Below are 18,136 nucleotides of genomic sequence, written 5' to 3' on the forward strand. Positions count from 1 at the left end.
AAAGTTCACCCCCTTAGGGAAAAAAAAAGGTACACCTGATATTAGAATGTGTGGTTTGCTTTGCCTCTTGTAGGGTGTTATCTTGCATTTGGTGATCAGGTTTGTTGTTTTATAAGCCCTGGTTTGTCTTTCCTTATCTTTCAGGTAATAAATGGCTTCAATTGGCCAAATTAACCTTTGCCCAGTTCACAGCTGCATGGCCATGATAGTCTGGCCTGGGCCTGGGCAGGAGATGAGATCAGAGAGAAGAACCATGACCAGCATCCTTTGCTGGCCCACATAAACCTAACGCATTCTTTTTTTTTATAGCGACATGATATTCCATTGTGCAGAAGTGCTGACAGATTTGGCCCACCCCCTGTGGCTGGGCTTTTGGATTGGTTCCAGTTTTGTTATTTTGCATAAATCTTGGCCTGATAACCCTTAATAACCCGAGTCCCTGAATTTTGGGAGGTCACTTTGGCAGCTGCAGAAAAGAGCTCATGGGTGGCTCACCTTGGCTTATGCTGGCATAAGATTGGCAAAGCTAAGAGACAGCAGAGCTCTAGATAAATAGCCTGAATGTGACCTCATCACAGTTATAAAATGTACAGTAAGTCCTCACTTAATGTCATCCATAGGTTTTGTGAAATGAGGTGTAACAAAACCAATTTTATTATAGGCTAATTGATATAAACAAGAGTTAAGTTCCGGGAGTGGGGGGGGGGGGGGGGCAATGGTAAGATATGTACACATATAATACCTTAATTAAAAAAAAAAAGAGTTAAGTTCCTACAGCATCTCATTAACGTTATAATGAAAGGACATTGAACAAAACTGTGACGATCTACTGTAATTTCATCTTGAATATTTTTCCTGGACAAGCTGAATGACAAATGTGAGGTTATTGTGATCAGCCATTCTAACCAGGAGCCTTGCAGGATCAAACAGGGAGCCCACAGCTAACAGACTTAGCAAACATTTAATTGCTTGGGAGTGTGACTGAAAGCCACAGAAGCAGTGAAATGGGAAGCCCTCAGTGGAATGTGAAAGGAGGACTCGGTAGCTGTTTCAATGGCCCTAACTGGTACTAGAAGGTACTAGAGCAGTAGAATTTGGAGGGGGGAAAGTATAGTATCCTCTCTGCTTTGTCCAGGGCACAAAGCAAGATTATTCCCTTAAAGGGCATGATATTTGTTCCTTTAACAGTGAATAGGAAGGTGCTTAGAAGACCACGCCCACTGTATTTGACCATTTGTACATGACTATTTCCTTATAGTTATTTCCTCCTTCCTCTTCTTTCCCAATCCTTTTCTGTGGGCTTAGCTCTTTGTTTGTTTAGGAATTTGTCCCAGTGCAGGTGATAGTGGTTAGAGCACCATTTATGGTTGGACTATGAAAAAGACATGTGGTACATGAAGCTCCTGTCTAATGACATTAGTAGAACCAAGAAATTAAAAAGTAATATATTTACAGAGATGTACTTGATGAATTTACACGCACACATACACACACACAGGTTACCACCACCCAGATCAAGATCTAGAACATTCCCAGCATCCAGGAGTTTTCCTCACATCATTTTCCATCTCCTCCTTTCCCCAAGCTAATTGATATTTTGACCTATATCACCGTTTACTAGCTTGCCTGTTCTTAAACTTTTTATAAATATTGCACAGTGTGTACTCCTTTGTATCTATCTCTTTTGCTCATCATTCCATCTGTGAGATGCATTCATGTTGTTGCATGTAGCAGTTCGGTTTTGGTTCCTGCTGTGAGGTATTTCATCTTAGGACTATGCCACCATTTATTTACTCATTCTGCTGTTGAATGACATTGGGTGTTGTTTTCAATTTCTGGCACATGGGGGGTGGGGAAGCTGCTATGAACATTTCCATTGCCTTTTGGTGGATTTATTAATTTCTTTTGGGCTGGTATTGTTGTACCTGTTTTTATCTTCTTGAATTTTGTGGGTATCATTGGCTTGTTAGATTTAATAGCTCGGGTTTTTATAGGTCATGGAAGTCCTAGACCATAAATATGTTAATATCTAGTCTTACAATATAAGGAAATGAATGGGTTCAATTTCCATCTTATGAAAAATAATTAGTAACAAAGCACAGTATTTAGTCTTAGGACTGAGAGTGGGACTGTTACTCAAGGAAAACTGTTTCCATAAGGGAAAGAAATGGATGCTTGGCAGAAACAAAATAAAGAAAAATGGACTTACACTATGCTGAGAAATATGGAATTGGAAAATGAACATTCTAAGACTATAGGTGATGGAAGACGGTTAATTGTTTCTAGCTCTGATTACTGAACCGAAAGTCTAACCATTTTTGTTTGCATAGAGATAAAGTTGTAAACATTAGCTGAACTTTGGAAATTGTCTACTTCCATTTTTTGAAGGCCCCATCATTCATCTAATGCTTGTTTGCCTGGAGATATTTTTGTCTTTTATTTTTCTTCCCTCTCCCCCTTCCCATATCAATTTAGTCCACAAATCCTATTGATTATTCCTTCAAGTTTTCTCCCCTACTTATTATTATTATTACTATTACTACTGATACTTCATCAGCAGTTCCAGGCTTATAATCTATCATCGGAGCAAGCCTAGTGACATAAGAACACGTCTTTCCCAGTTATTCTAGTCAGAGTCTTAGAAGACTGTATAGGGTTATGTACCCATTCCTGAACCAAACCCTGGGGCAGGGGCATGGTGGACAGTGATTGACCAGGCCTGGGTCATGTGACCATCCTTGGTACCAGGAATGCCATCAACTCTTCCTGTATCACCTGGACCAAGAGTGGGAGAGGGGCAGATGTCCAGAGGAAAATAAGGGCATTGATGCAAAAAAAAAAAGGGGGGGGGGAGCGGGAAGATGGGTAATAAGCAAGTAAAAACAACAGATATCCAGCACAGTTATAAATCAGAAGTGTTGAAGTTTTACTTTATAAACTTCAACATATGCCGTGTCTATAGATAAGAGTTCATGGAACTCATAAAATCATATTTTCAAACTGGAAGGGATGGTACCAATTGTCTCCTTACCCAAGTCCTCTGGTTACCATTAACCATCTTCCTTTGGGCAGTCATACTAATTTATGCTTTCAACTCTAGAACCACTAGCGCAATCAAAGGACTCAAAAAGTCCTTGTTCCTTCCAAGCTTTTGGTTCATTGTACCCCTGCCTCCCAACCGAGGGATTATATTGGTCAGGATATAAGTTTGGCCACACATATCAGAGACCCAAAAAACAGTGGTTTACATAAGACAAATGTTTCTTTTTTTCTTGACATAAAAGCCCAAGCTGATATGTCAGCACTGACCTGTGACATCAGCAGCAACCCAGGCTTCTTCCCTCTGTTGTGCTGCTATTCCTAGGGTGGTAGGGTAGGTGCTGCCTTTGTGTGCATGCCCAAGATGGCACACCATCACTTCCACATTCCAGCCACAAGAAGCAAGGGCTGAGAAGGGGATGCATACCCCTTCCTTTTAGCAGCACCACCTGAAAGTTGTACATATGGCTTTTGCTCACATCCCATTGACCACACTAATGGCCACTGGATACACAGCGGGGGCTGGGAAATGTAGACTTTATTCTGGGCAGCTGTGTACCTAACTATGAAAGAAAGAAGGACATGCCAAAACCGGTTTGGCTCAGTGGATAGAGCTTCGGCCTGTGGACTGAAAGGTCCCAGGTTCGATTCCGGTCAAAGGCATGTACCTTGGTTGCGGGCACATCCCCGGTAGGGGGTGTGCAGGAGGCAGCTGGTCGATGTTACTCTCTCATCGATGTTTCTAGCTTTCTATCCCTCTCCCTTCCTCTCTGTAAAAAATCAATAAAATATATTTAAAAAAAAAGAAAGAAAGAAGGACAAATACTGGGAGTTAACCAGCAATCTTTGTAGGGAAGAATGGAAAACACCTGACCTTTTCCTTCCTTTTTGTTTTTCAGATTTAAAAAAAGATACCCGAGTAGCGCAAATGCAGGAACATTTGAACATTCCAGGGTAAAGGATCTGTCCCAGCATGTCTGCCTATTACAGGAATAATGGGTATGAGGAAGAGCCAGATTACCCTGATTATTCAGGGTCTCGGAACCACACGCAAGGGTATTTGAAAACTCAGGAGTATCCAGGTTCTCTGAACAACTCAGCTTACTCCAAAACCAGGAGGAACCCATACTCTGCAGACTCCAGAACAAGTCCAGACTATCCCAGGTCTCTAGCAGAACCAGATTATCCTGGATCTTTGAGTAATCCAGACTATCCTGACATCAGAAACGATCCGTACTCTGCAAGCTCCAGAAGACATCCAGGCTATCCCAGGTCTCCAGCAGAACCAGATTATCCCGGGTCTCAGAATAATTCAGACTACCCTGACACCAGGAGCAATCCATACTCTGCAGGCTCCAGGAGAAGTTCAGACTATCCCACATCTCTGGCAAAGCCAGATGCATCTTGGAGCAATCCATACCATCCATACTCATCCAAAGAGCCAGGCTACTCTGAATCTCAGCAAAATCCTGACTTTGCAGGTTCCAGAAGCAGTGGAAACTATGCGGGCTCCAGAACAAATCCTGATTATCTTGGCTTCTTGGGAGAACCAGACTATCCTGGGGCTCAGGGAAATGCTCACCATCCTGGCCCCAGAGCCAATTCCAACTATCCAGGCTCTAGAAGGAATAGAGAATATGCTGGTTCCAGAATCAAACCATCCATAGATACTCTGGGAGAGCCTGATTACCCAGGTGCTGAGAATCAATCTTACTCTCCAAACTTTTTAGAGAAACCAGACTATCCCGGTGCTGAGGACTATCAGAACTCTGCAAATGTTTGGTGGGAGCCTGATTACCCAAATGCTGAAGATGGTCGTGATTACGGCTCTTCCAAGACTCCTGAAATGCCCAGGGAGTAAGTGCAGGCATCTCCCTCCACTGGGGTGGGGCAGAATCAATGAAATTCGGTTGGCATTGTTTGGGTTAGGGACACATATTGTGGTTTTCGTGGCCTGAAGTTATGGTGAAACTTTCATACCTACCTGTAGACCTCACCTGAGCCATGGACTCTCGGCCTGAGGCTTCAAGCCTTCACCTGAACATATTCCCGCATCAGTTCTTGCTTGGATAACACCTTCCCCAGGCTCCACCTGGTATCTAATTCCTGCAGAAACACTTAGATCCCCACTCTTTTTACCGGTTACTTTGCAGGTCAAAGACTTGATAGTTATGACCACATACGTTTTAACCAGAAGTGTATCAACTGGAATGCACTGCAATAAAGAAAATCTTTTGGAGATCTAACTCCATGAATTCAATTTAATTCTTCAATTGGTTATCTTTATGGCTGAGCCATTACAAAAAAAAAAACTTTTAATCTTCCATCACTTTTTGGTCATTGACCAATTTTACTAGCTGCAGTTCTAGTTTGGGTGACTTAGTTCTACCAAATCTAATTCTTCCTGGGTTAAAATTTTCAATGTCCATATTGCCAACAAGATGTGACTCTTTAGTAAGTTTGTGGGTTTTGTTTTTTGTTTGTTTGTTTGTCTGTTTTATCGATAATAAGCCCTAGCCAGTGTGGCTCAGATGATTGGAGTGTCATCTTGTACACCAAAAGGTTGTGGTTCGATTCTGGTCAGGGCACATACCTAGGTTGCGGGTTGAATCCCCAGACGGGGCAGGCAACTGATCGATTGTTGCTTCTTTCTCATCTTTCTCTCTCCCTCTATCTCTCTCTCTCCCTTCCTCCCTCTCACAAAAAAAAAAAAAAAAAATCAATAGAAACATACCCTTGGGTGAGGTTTAAAAAAAAATGGAAACAAATTTTACCATGTGAAATTCTAATCGATATGAGTCTCATTTTTCATGTACTGTTTCTACTAGTAATATTTATGAAATAAAAAAAAACTAATGGCCTGTTTTTATATCAAGGAACAAGGATATGGGATTTGGGTATGTACCAGTCAAAATGTCTTTGTCCTAAATAGTAGGGTTAACAAGACCAGGTCAAAATGTCCTCCTTGGTCTTGTCCTCCCTTCCTGATTCATCGTTCCAAAATACACTTCTGACCCTGTCACTCCTTTGCTTCTCATCTTCCATGAGTCCCTATAGCCTTTGGGGAAAAGGCTGAACCTGTGAGAACATTTTAGAATGAGGATGCACAGGGCTAATTGTAATATGCCAGCCAAAGACTTGACCTCCTTTCTCCTTTCTTATCCCTTCTCTACCTTAACCTTATATCTAAGGTCAGTGTTCTTGACCTTGGCTGATTCTTAGAATTACCTGATCACCTGGGAAACTTTAAAAATAATACAGATGCCTGGGCCAAACTTTCAGAGCTTCTGATTTAATTGTCTGGATGGGGTCTGGGAATTGGTATATACATAAAATTAAGAACCATTGTTAATTGATTTAAATGAGCCAGATTAATTTATTTTCATACCATCCCCTTTATATATTCAGCACTTTTTGGTCTCAGATCTTTATTTATGCTGTTCTTCATCCTTGGAATGCCCTCCTCCTAACTCTTTATGTATGAGTTTATCTTTCCAATCTCAGCACACCCCCACCCAAACTCCCAGCCAGAATTCTTTGCTCCTTCCTCCAAACTACTTGGGCCTATTTTCTGATACTCAACAATTAACACTTGTATTTTTATTGCTTATGGCTGTTTCTAAGAAGCTCTACCAGATTTTATTGGGAGTTCCTTGAGGGTAGATACTCCAAGTCTTTATCTTTGTGTCCTCACCTCCCAGCCCATGCCTAATACATGGTTGGTATTTCTTTGGCATTTGTAAAATGGATGGATGGATGGATGGATGGATGGATGGATGGATGGGTGACTGTCCTTACCATGCTACTGAATGGATCTTGATCCATCATTTTGGGATTGCAGGTTGCTCAGCAGAACATCTTCAGTCCATCATGGGCGTGTCAGCCCCTTGGGCTTGCTTGCAAGGCAGAATGAAGAATATCCTGAAAACATTGAAATGAAATCCATGGAGATGGCAAATCCCTATGGTCTCTCTGATAATGGCTATGGTAAGCATTTGTTAAAATGAGGATCATATCCTGGGAAGAAAGTTAAACTCAGTGGACTTAGGGCAGCAATCATTAAAAACTTACCATAATAGAAGAATTGGTGTATCTCTCTCCACTCAAGCACCCACATTACAAGGAATGAGAACTCAATGTCTAGAGAAGAAGCAGTATCATTAAGTATCAGAGCAGGCCAGGGGTTGTGCGTATGTGATGTAGCCAACGTCCAGGTCCCATGCATTGCGGTTATGTGGGGAAATGTGGGTTCAGTGTGGCCAGATCCTCAGATTTTTCTAAAGAAGTGAGAAATCTTTGTTTTTATATGAAACCCACCCCCCATTTTTACATGCTCCAGAATAATAATAAAAATGTAAAAAAAAACTCTGAGCTGGGCAAACAAAATCACTGGTGAGCTAAATTCAGTTTGTGTGCTGCCCATGGCCAGCTTTAGTTTAGTGCATCCTACAGTTTAGGCAGCACCTGTGTATTCGGAACCTACTGTGAGGCAAAGGGAGTAAGAGGCAGCTCTGTCCTCAGGTTACTTAAAGCCTGAGTGGGTAGGTGACACCGGCACATGAAGACTTAAGGAAGTGAGCAAGCAGCCTATTGATATGAGAAAAATCACATCATCTTCAGAACCTGCCGTGTAAAGGTTTGGCTCAGGGAGGCAAAGTAAATTCTACCAGTTCTTGTCAGAGGAAAAGGGGACTTGTTACTAGTAGATGAAGCCAGTTTACTACACGTAAGTCAGTGTTATAGGAATTTAGAGCCCACGGGACAAGAGAAGGTAGGGCTGTTCAGCCAAGAACAGAATGAGGGACCCAAGTGCTGGTTGGAGCAGATGGAGGGTTGATCAGCCCCGAAGAGACGGGTGGGGAAGAGTTGGAGGCAGGCAGAGAGGAGGGGGTGGGGTGCATTGCCGTGCACTAATGAAAAACACCTACTGTTACACATTGGCATAGAAAACATTCATTTAGTCTATTCCAACGTTATGCCGTGCATTATCAATGGGGCAAAATCAATCCCGAGGGATGAAAATTTATTTTAAAAGGCCATAAAAAACCTTCCTCATTTTTATATATAAAATACAGATACACATACTGAACATGAATAGACATACAGTCTAATGTATAGTCTATCTGTGGTATTAACATTTCATGGGGAAGGGCAATGAGGAAGAAATGTCTAAAAAGACACCTATGGGCCAATAATGAAAAAAAAGATACTATGTCTGATTTAGAGGCTAAGATACAGAAGCTCAGAGAGGTTAAGTAACATGCCCAAAGGCATGGCACACAGCGAATAAGGAGCAAACCTGGGAATTGATCGTTGGTGAGAAGTTCCGGAGCCTCCTGCAGTGTAATTGTGTGCACGTCACCATCAGAATGTGTTCTATTTCCTCTCTGAGGTGCTGAGCCTTTAATGTTTACCATGGGTTGAATCAAAATATAGTGAAATGGGACACTGTCATGTAGACGCTGAGACTGGACTCTCTCCCTAAGAAAATCATGTCATATTTTAAATTCATTTATGCACCATCATAAAATGCTAGGAAGGAACCTCTATAATCATCTAGATAATTTTTTTTTGCTTCAATTTTTAAAAAAAATAAGACTATTTTTTAGGTTCACAGTAAAATTGAGGGGAAGGTAACAGAAATTTCCCATATATATCCCCAGCCCCCACATAAGTAGCTTCTGTTATGATCAAGATCCCCTCCAGCGTGGTACATTTGTTATAATCAATGGACCTACAGGGACACATCATTCTCATCCAAAGCCCATAGTTTACATCAGTGCTCACCCTTGGTGTCATACACTCTATGGATTTGGACAAATGTATAATGGACATATATCCATCATTATGGCATCATACAGAATAGTCTCACTACCCTAAAGCCCCTTGGTGCTCCAGCATCCCTCCCTCCTAGACAAGTATTTTTCAAACAATTAACAAGTTGTGAAATTAATTTTTTTAAATGGAAAAGAATAAGAATATATCAGAATGCTGTTTATGTAGTCAAGCAAAGTGTTGTTTTGTGAAACTTGTTTTTTTAGTTATACATGTGAAGGTATGTCCTGGATCTCAGTGTAACAATTATTTTTAACTATGGCTTATAGTCAAACAAAAACCATCAATCAAGGCTGTTTGCATTGAATAGCATTGGTTTTGTATTTGTTTCCTATTTTTCACCCAAGTGCTAATCATTAGTCTGTTAGAACCTTGAGGTCAGGGTCTCACTCTTACTGACCATTGTTTGCTCTATAATATCTAGTGTGGTGATATTAATGGTGATATCTCCTGCCTCTTCATTCCAGTGAACCCTGCTTATGTGGATGAAAGTATCCCTGGCCCAACTTATGGAAACTCACCGTCTGGAGGTGATTGGTATAAGTCACCCCAAGGTAAGACAGTGACCAAAAATTCAACCCTAGAGACAATGCCATTCAAGCAATGCAGACATTGCCATTTCTTCTTAGCCTCTGGTATGGTACTAAGCAGTACTGTACTTCCTAAATTTATCATAATGGGGCTTTCTTTTAGACATGCAGAATTTTTTCTCTTCTATAAATCGAAGTGGCTTCATTAGGACTCTTCCGGTTGCAAGTGACAGAAACCCAAGTCACAGTAGCCCAAAGTGAATTTATTGGCTTGTGCATGGGGAAGGACATGGGGGAACAAACAATTGAAGGTAGAATTACTTCCCGGCATCTGTACAGTGCCTGACACATTACTGGTGCTCAGAAATGTTTGTTGAATGAGTTACAGCAACCAGGGTCTCTGCATGAGAAGCCAAGGGTTTATTGCCACCTGGACTCTCTTTTCCTCCATCGAATTTTTAAAAATATATATTTTATTGATTTTTTACAGAGAGGTAGGGAGAAGGATAGAGAGTTAGAAACATCGATGAGAGGGAAACATCAATCAGCTGCCTCCTGCACACCTCCTACTGGGGGTGTGCTCCCAACCAAGGTACATGCCCTTGACCGGAATCAAACATGGGACCCTTCAATCCGCAGGTCAATGCTCTATCCACTGAGCCGAACCAGTTAGGGCTCCTCCATCGATTTCTCACCTGTACTAAACTTCTCCACAGTCCGGGGAGCTTGACCAATAGCAGAGCTAGATACACACCTTCCACTCAACAACCTCATTAGAAAGTCTTTCTCTCTGGGTCTGCTAAGTCAATGCTGAGAAATTACTCTGTCCAGCACTTTTGGGGCCATATGCCCACACATGGACTAATCATTTTTACCATGGGGAAGATTGGGTCACATGTTCATCCTGTGGCTAATAGATCTGTTGGTGAGGTGGCCACGCATTGATCAACTTTTTTCTGAATCATGATATAATTATTAATGACGGTGGAGTGTAGAAGCAGTTGGACTGGCAAAAGACAGAAGGCTTTTAAATCAGTCAGGAAGCTCTGTAATGACTGCTGTGTGTCACAATAAAGGTCTAATCAGAGGCAGAGACTAAGAAAGAAAAAGGATACCCAACCGGTGTTGCTCAGTGGTTACATGTCAACCTATGAACCAAAAGGTCACGGTTTGATTCATAGTCAGGGCACATGCCTGGGTTACGGGATCAATACCCAATTGGGGTATGTGCAGGAGGCAGCCAGTCAATGATTCTCTCTCATCATTAATGTTTCTATCTCCCTCTCCCTTCCTCTCTGAAATCAATAAAAAAAATTATTTTTAAAGAAATAAATAAAAAGGAAGAAACAGAGGAGAGAGGCCATGGAATGCTAGAACCTAGAGGCAAATCTGTGAACAATAAACAAATCCATGGCATCCTCTATCTAACAACAAAAATTGAAGAGTTCCATGACTTAAAACTATAGTATTTCTTGCCTTCAAGCCCCCAATCTTATATGGTAACTAGAGGCCCAATGCACAAAATTCGTGCAAGGCAGCCCCAGTGGCTGCCTCAGCCCTTGCAGCCCTGGCTTCCTCTGAAAGGTCGTCTGAAAGGTCATCCTGGTGGTCATTCCACTGTTCCGCTGTTCCACTGTCTGGTCTAATTAGCATATTACACTTTTATTATTGTGGAAATTTAGCCTCATTCTTAAGAACCTTCTCAAGGAGATGTCTATCTTCCACAAGGGTTAGCTATTGCTACTTGGGAGAGAAAACCACGGTGACATAAACAATCTCTGTTTGGTTCCCACTGGAGCAGAGAATGACTTTAACTTTTGGGGAAAAGAAAAGTCTTTAAACTTCGTCAGACTGCTCTATCTAGCTAGCATGAGGTTTGGGGCTTCTGGTAAAAGAGGAGCCCCCAGGAAGCAGAGAGAAGTAAAGAAATGAAGGACCCAAAAATGACCCTGGCTTTCTTCACTGTTTTGCTTTGAGTTGGTTCTGATTCTCAAACCACGTACCGCTCATTGGAGGACAGCCTCCTGATCAAGGGTCACTGTGATGGATCACACTATGCACCTAAGGGAGCACCTGGAACAGCGTGGGTGCACATAATATTCATTCTTTTATGAATGAAGGAGTGATACATCAACATCTTGTAGCACGAAGGGGCCAGGATGAAGTGATTAAGAGCCCCTGCTTTGGAGCCAGACAGAGCTGGGTTTGCTCTGCTACTTTCTGCTTTAGTGACCCCAGTTTTCTTGCTATAAAATAGGAGTTATTAGGATACCTACTTCATAGGGTAATGATGAAAATTAAATAATATACTCTATTTAAGGTACTGGTCTTACCATAATGGCAGGTATTACTGTTCATTATCGTTGGTGGGGAGGAGAAGAGTTCTAGTCCAATCCTGCCACTTAATGAGTGTGACAGGGAGGAGGGTTGGTTCATTTCTCTGCATCTCAATTTCTCCAATTATTAAATAAACAGCTTGGCTGAGGGGATTTCCCAGTCGGGTCATTGGGATAGGAATTGTGTTTAGGCACCTGGCACTGACATTGGCTTAGCAGCAAAGGCATTTATTTTTCTCATGTAACAGGAAATGTGGAGGGAGGGAGTCCACGTTTGTACGGCAGCTCTGCCCACGTGTCCTCAAGGACTGAGGCTCCTTCCATAGCTATCTCCTCCACCAGCCTCAGCAGGTGAATGTTTGTCCTCTTGTTTTCAAAATGGTGGCCTCTGGTCAGGAAGAAAACCAGGCCAATTGTCACCTTTTAAAGGGCATTCTGGCATAGAACAGAATTCGGAATCTCAGAGGGAAGGCAGGGGAGGGTGAGCGGGTGGGAAGTGATCAACCAAAGAACTTGTATGCATATATGAATAACCCATGGGCACAGACATAGGGTGGTGAAGGCCTGGGGGTTGGGGGCAGGATAAAAGGGGTCAATGGGGAAAAAGGAGGACATATGTAACACTTTCAACAATAAAGATTTAATAATAAAAAATAAAGGGCATCCTGCCCTAGCTGGTTTGGCTCAGTGGATAGAGCGTCGGCCTGCAGACTGAAGGGTCCTGGGTTCGATTCCGGACAAGGGCACGTACCTTGGTTGCAGGTTTCCCGGGCCCTGGTCGGGGTTAGTGCAGGAGGCAGACAATTGATGTGTCTCTCTCACATCGATATTTCTCTCTGACTTCCCCTCTCCCTTCCACTCTCTCTAAAAACCAATAGAAAAATATCCTCGGGTGAGGATTAACAAAATAAATAAAATAAAAAAATAAAAAAATAAATAAAATAAAATAAAAAAATAAATAAAATAAAAGGCATTCTGAAAGCTACATGTCTCATTGGCCAAAATGGGGTCATGGGTCCACCCTTAGCCACAAAGGAAGCTGGGAGGATTTTAACTGAGCACAGTCCTTGCACAGGGAAGGAGGCTGCTGCTGGTAGGAGAAAAGTGGAGAATGGATATTGGGAGGCAGACAAGTATCAGCATTGGCCACGCAAGGTGATCAGGAGATAATAATTGTTTCATGATAAACCCACCTAGGTTTATGTAGGCATATAAAATTATGAACATAAAATATAAGTTTTAGGCCAGAGGCACCAAATTGAAAAGAAAATCTGGCCCTTTGATCATGAGGCATTTAAAAGACCCTCTGACTTCTGGTTCCAGAACCCCATTGTCTTTAATGAAGGATTCTGTTTCCGGTTTCGTTCCTAGCTACCGAGACAGAACTCTTCAGGAAACACAGCTCCTCCTGGGAGACACCTCTAGTGTAGATGTGGGGAGTTCGGTTGTGATTTCTGTGAGGCTGGCTTTGGCAATCTCATCCTGGCATTTTTAAAACATGTGAATGGAGCATCCGTCTGTGATGTCAGCCTGTTTTTTGGTGGTTCTCACCAACGCTGGTGTGACCGCTGCATGAGGTCTGTGGAGGCCACCCCCGTGCAGAATTAGCCTTGTAGGAGGCGAGAGATGCTGTCTGATGACCAAGTGAATGAAATCATCATTAATGTTGAGAATGTTCCATCTGGGGTTCAAAACCATCTATCCTCAAATCTGAATGTTCCAGCAAAGTCAGTGGTGAACTCGCGCTTTGGCATGGTCTCATCCATATCTGACATCAATGTGACAGACCCTCAGGTTTTCAGCCGCCGGAATGACAGGAAGGCCAAGCAGTTGTTACGGTTTTCACCTTGGAATGAATCGTTTTCTCAGACCCATCATAGCCCAGACAGTGTGGACATGGACACTCCTTGTACTTCACATGAAAACATTCAAGGTAGTAAGTCGCTGGGGCAAATGAGCAAAGACAGCTTGCCAGTGATCCCCAGGGATTTTTAGTTTTAAGACAACAAGTAGGTTGAAGATTTGGTAGCTGACCCAAGGATGCTAGGGACTGAAGAAGGGGTCACTTTGAGAGCATCGAACACCTAAAATGGAGTTGACTTTGATCAAGCTGATTTCGTGTGCCTCACTCTCTGCTGAGCACTTCCTTTTTGTTATCCATCAAATTTATTTGTATTTTCTCCCCATGCTCCACACCTCTAAGGCAGGCATGCTTGTCATTTCCATCTGCTTGATGAGGAAACTGAGGCTCAGGGAAATTAAGTGATCTGGCAGATCTGGGACCCAAATGCTGGTCTGTCTGATTCCCTTGCATGATACCTTAACCACCATCCTGTTCTACTTTGGTCCAATTCCTTCCCACCCTGAATTTGGCAACATAGGATGCCTGTTATTGTCAAGTCCACCATGAAACCAGTTCTTAGCTGAGACCTCCCTGCCTCTCTGCTCCGGAGGTCAGTGCTTTGGTCATTTACATGCTGTTTCTGTTTCATTCCATAAGACTCGAGGCATAAAGTCCAGCCTCTCTCAATGATTTCTAAGAGAAAAAAACCCACTTACACCAAAGCATTGTGTGGGTTTAGCCCCTTAAATGAAGACTGGGGCATCTTCTGTCAGGCTGCTGTAGCCATAAATCTGTTTTTTTTCTTCTCCCTCCTTCTCCTTTCTTTCTCTCTGAGAAAGAGACACAAATTCCTCATCTTCGGCCAAGTGATTTGGTGGCCCTCTCCTCGGGACTCTCACTCCACCTTGATTACAGAATCCTATATAATAAAAGGCTAATATGCAAATTGTCCCCTCGACCAGGAGTTTGACTGGGAGTTCGACCAGGGGGGCAGGGCCGGCTGGCCAACTGCCCGCAGCCCCTCCCCCTGGCCAACCTCCCACACCCACCCCTTCGCCCTGCCCAATCGGCCCCGATCGGGGCCAGCCAGCCGGACCTCACCCATGCATGAATTCGTGCACCAGGCCTCTAGTGTCATTATAAAATGAGAGGTTCTGACCCAATAGCTTGACCAGGGAGCCAGCCCGCTCCTTCATTTGGTGCCCCAGCTGACTCCCTCTCTGTTCCGAGATGGTAACAGCACTTCCAAGTGTCATATGTGGACACAACATCCAAAAGCAGGATGTCTTTGCCTTGTGTTTTGAGCGTTGCTTTTTTGAGAAGGAAAAACCTTTGCCAAGAAGCTCCTCGGCAGACCACCCTTCACAGAACATTGGCCAACATCTTGTCACATGCTGTGCCTAAATCGCTCACCTGCAAGGGGACAGGACCTTCAGGATGGGCTTGGACTCACGGGACCTGTCCCCGATGCCTGGAGATGGGTCCCACCCTGCAGAAGCTCAGGGCCATGGGAGGGAGTGGGTATATTTCTAAATAAAATTAGGATTCTATTTAAAAAGGAGAGAGGACTTTAGGAAAGGCTGCCAACAGTATCTGCCACACTGACCCAAAATGTGATTACGAGTTATCAGGAGAAGAGGTGGGGAAGTCATTCCAGGTGGAAGAGCATCTGACAACAGTCAGGCACTGCAAGAAGATGGAGTCCAGGGGGCCTGGAGTCTAGGGGGCAAGAGAAGTGATGTGGACTATTAAAGTGAGGGACATTAATGTGCAAGACGTTGTTATCATGGAAAAGGAAAGCATTGAATTGGAATTGCATGCACACTATCATTTTCTTTGGCTTTGAGGTTTAACACAGATGCATGCTGTCAGCTTGTTTTTAATCTGTGACGTTTGGGATCATTGCGTCCATACATTCTTCATTCCATGGGCTCTTATAAAAACACTAGAGGCCTGCTACATGAAATTCATGCACTGGCGGGGTGGGGGGGAGTCCCTCAGCCCTGCCTGTGCCCTCTTGCAGTCCGTGAGCCCTTGGGGAATGTCCAACTGACAGCTTAGGCAGTCAGACATCCTTAGTACTGCCCCGGAGGTGGGAGAGGCTCCTGCCACTGCTGCTAGGCTTGCCAGTGTGAGCTGGGCTTCTTCTGGCTGAGCGGTGCTCCCCCGTGGGAGTGCACTGACCACCAGGGGCAGCTCCTGCATTGAGCGTCTGCCCCCTGGTGGTCAGTGGGCGTAATAGTGACCTGTCATTTTGACTTTCGGTCGATTTGCATATTAGCCTTTTATTATATAGGATGCTCTAACTTCATTACCATATTTGAAAATGTCATTACTCTGTTAAAGGAAAAAAATTAACTCTATTTTCTTCCACAGGACAAAAGTTAATTGCGTCTCTGATACCCATGACATCTAGAGATAGAATTAAAGCCATCCGGAATCAGCCGAGGACCATGGAAGAGAAAAGGAAGCTTCGGTATGGATCAAAAGCTTTTCTTCTTTCCCAGATTTTTATGCCAATCTCGAGCTTCTACTTTTGCCCCATCTCAGAAAGATAAGAAATAAATAACTGCAACAGAAGAGACCATCTTCCTACAGAAAATTCCACATAATCTCCTGTTGCCCAGAATGTAGGCTGTGTGTGCTAGTGGCCAGCATCCAAAGAGTAGAGTGTGGAAATAGGGAAAGTAACTTTCTAGAGATGACGTCCATCTAACACTACCTCGGCCAGGTGATCAAGGTTGATATCTTCAGAGATGAGTCATGTGATCAGAAGGACATATCCCTCTGTGGCACTGTCTCTTAAAACCTGTAACCCTAATCTAACCAGAGAAAAAAGTCAGGAAGAACACAATTTGGGGGACAGTCTACAAAATACCCAAGCAGTACTACTCACAATTATAAGGTCATCATAAATGAGGAAAGTCTGAGAAACTGTTAATAGGCATGACAACTAACTGCAACGTGGCTGGGATCCTTGAATAGAAAAGTCCAGCCACCTCGGTCTCCTTGGGGCTTCGAGTGTCCCTATGCATGGGACAGTCCTTTATCCACATGATGAACCCCTTCCCTCTTACAAGGCTTTATTCCAAAGTCGCGCTATTTCAAATTGTAACTCAGTCCCCTTCTCTAGCATTACCCATCTCCTTACCCTGCTGTTTTCCTTTTTCTTCCCCATACAAATCACCTTGTAACATGCCATACAGTTTACCCACTTTATTATTATATTTATCACTTACTCTCTTTCTCTTCCAACTAGGATGGCAAGGAAATTTGTCCCTCTCTCTCTCTCTCTCTCTTTTTTTTTTTTACTTGTTTTAGGATTTAATGTCATAGTAATAGATTTTATTTTTTTAATTGGTCTCTTTGTCTCCACCTGGGACTGTGCCTAGCACGTAATAGGTACTTGGTAAATATTTGGGGAATGAATGTATTACAGCGCTTGTATCTCTCACTTGCTTCTGCTGTTCCCCCAGGAGAATGGTTGACAAAGAGAAAAGTAAGCAGTCCCGTCGTATCTTTGAGCTCAACTGCTGCACCCAGTGTGTGAATTCCATCTCCCTGGTAAGTCCGCCTGCACTGCAGTCAGAGAAATGAGCACGAGAGGGTGAAAACGGGGAGGTGGGAAAGTGAGGATAAGAGGGGACCCACGGGGAAGAAGAACCAGTTTCAGGGCTGTTTCACTGAATGCCATAAAAATTGGGTCAGTGTAGGCATGGGGAAACCAGGTGAGTGTGCGAAGGTCTGGGTTATTTGGGCAATGTAGCCCCTGTGAGTGTCACCTTCAACAGCAAACCTGCGGATTAAATGAGATGACATTTGCAAATGCCTAATGAGGTGCCTGGCACATCGTAATGCTCTAGAAACGGTGGCCGCTTCTGCTATTGTGGGACCTGCTCAATAGCTATTTGTTGAGGGAATGTCAAGCCTCATCTTACCCCCAGGCATACCGGAGATCCAAGAACATCCTGTCGGAGCTGCTCAATTCCATCAGCCTGTGGCAGAAGACGCTCAAGATCATCGGAGGCAAGTTTGGAACCAGCGTCCTGTCCTACTTCAACTTTCTGAGGTGGCTTCTGAAGTTCAACATTTTCTCATTCATCGTGACCTTCAGCTTCATCACAATCCCTCAGTTTACCGTGGGCGGAAACAACACCCTCCAATTCACAGGACTGGAGTTTTTCACGGGAGCGGTAAGTTCTCCATTTCCCCCACGGGGAGTTCGCCCCCTCGGGAAACCCAGACACACCTGCTGGTCACTGTGCCAGACCTCTCACTTTTTCCTGGGAGTCACTGATGAGGAAAGTGGGTGTTTAAATAATGTTTTTCTTCCCCCCCAAAAAAACAAACATGCACAACATAGGAGACTTTCTGTCTCCAGAAGCAACAGCTTATGTTACTTACATATGCCTCCTTTTCTCTTTTTTCACAAAAGGTGAATTATTCATATGTACTGCCTATGATCTGCTTTCTTCAATATGTGGTGGGTTTCTCATGTTGGTGTTCATAGATGTACCTTTTTTTGTTGTTGTTCTCTTTCTTTCTATAAACTG

The 18,136-nt window shown here is 43.4% G+C and overlaps 1 protein-coding gene across 5 annotated transcripts in view; it reads left to right on the forward strand.

Annotated features, from left to right (window-relative positions):
* Nucleotides 1-4,012: 4,012 nt before the first annotated feature.
* Nucleotides 4,013-18,136, forward strand: part of TMC5 (transmembrane channel like 5) — a 44,547-nt gene continuing 30,423 nt past the window's right edge. For 4 of the 5 annotated variants that reach the window (XM_054714788.1, XM_054714787.1, XM_054714791.1 and 1 more), the window contains exons 1-7: nucleotides 4,013-4,121; nucleotides 4,221-4,896; nucleotides 6,881-7,026; nucleotides 9,342-9,428; nucleotides 15,960-16,059; nucleotides 17,060-17,147; nucleotides 17,528-17,776. In XM_054714788.1, coding sequence (XP_054570763.1) covers nucleotides 4,013-4,121; nucleotides 4,221-4,896; nucleotides 6,881-7,026; nucleotides 9,342-9,428; nucleotides 15,960-16,059; nucleotides 17,060-17,147; nucleotides 17,528-17,776 — 1,455 coding nt within the window. Of the gene's footprint in view, nucleotides 4,122-4,220; nucleotides 4,897-6,880; nucleotides 7,027-9,341; nucleotides 9,429-13,156; nucleotides 13,674-15,959; nucleotides 16,060-17,059; nucleotides 17,148-17,527; nucleotides 17,777-18,136 lie in introns of those variants that run through there. The other variant, XM_008141535.3, reaches the window with a different exon arrangement.

Source organism: Eptesicus fuscus, chromosome 4 (genome assembly GCF_027574615.1).
Source record: "Eptesicus fuscus isolate TK198812 chromosome 4, DD_ASM_mEF_20220401, whole genome shotgun sequence".
Classification (NCBI taxonomy): domain Eukaryota; kingdom Metazoa; phylum Chordata; class Mammalia; order Chiroptera; family Vespertilionidae; genus Eptesicus; species Eptesicus fuscus.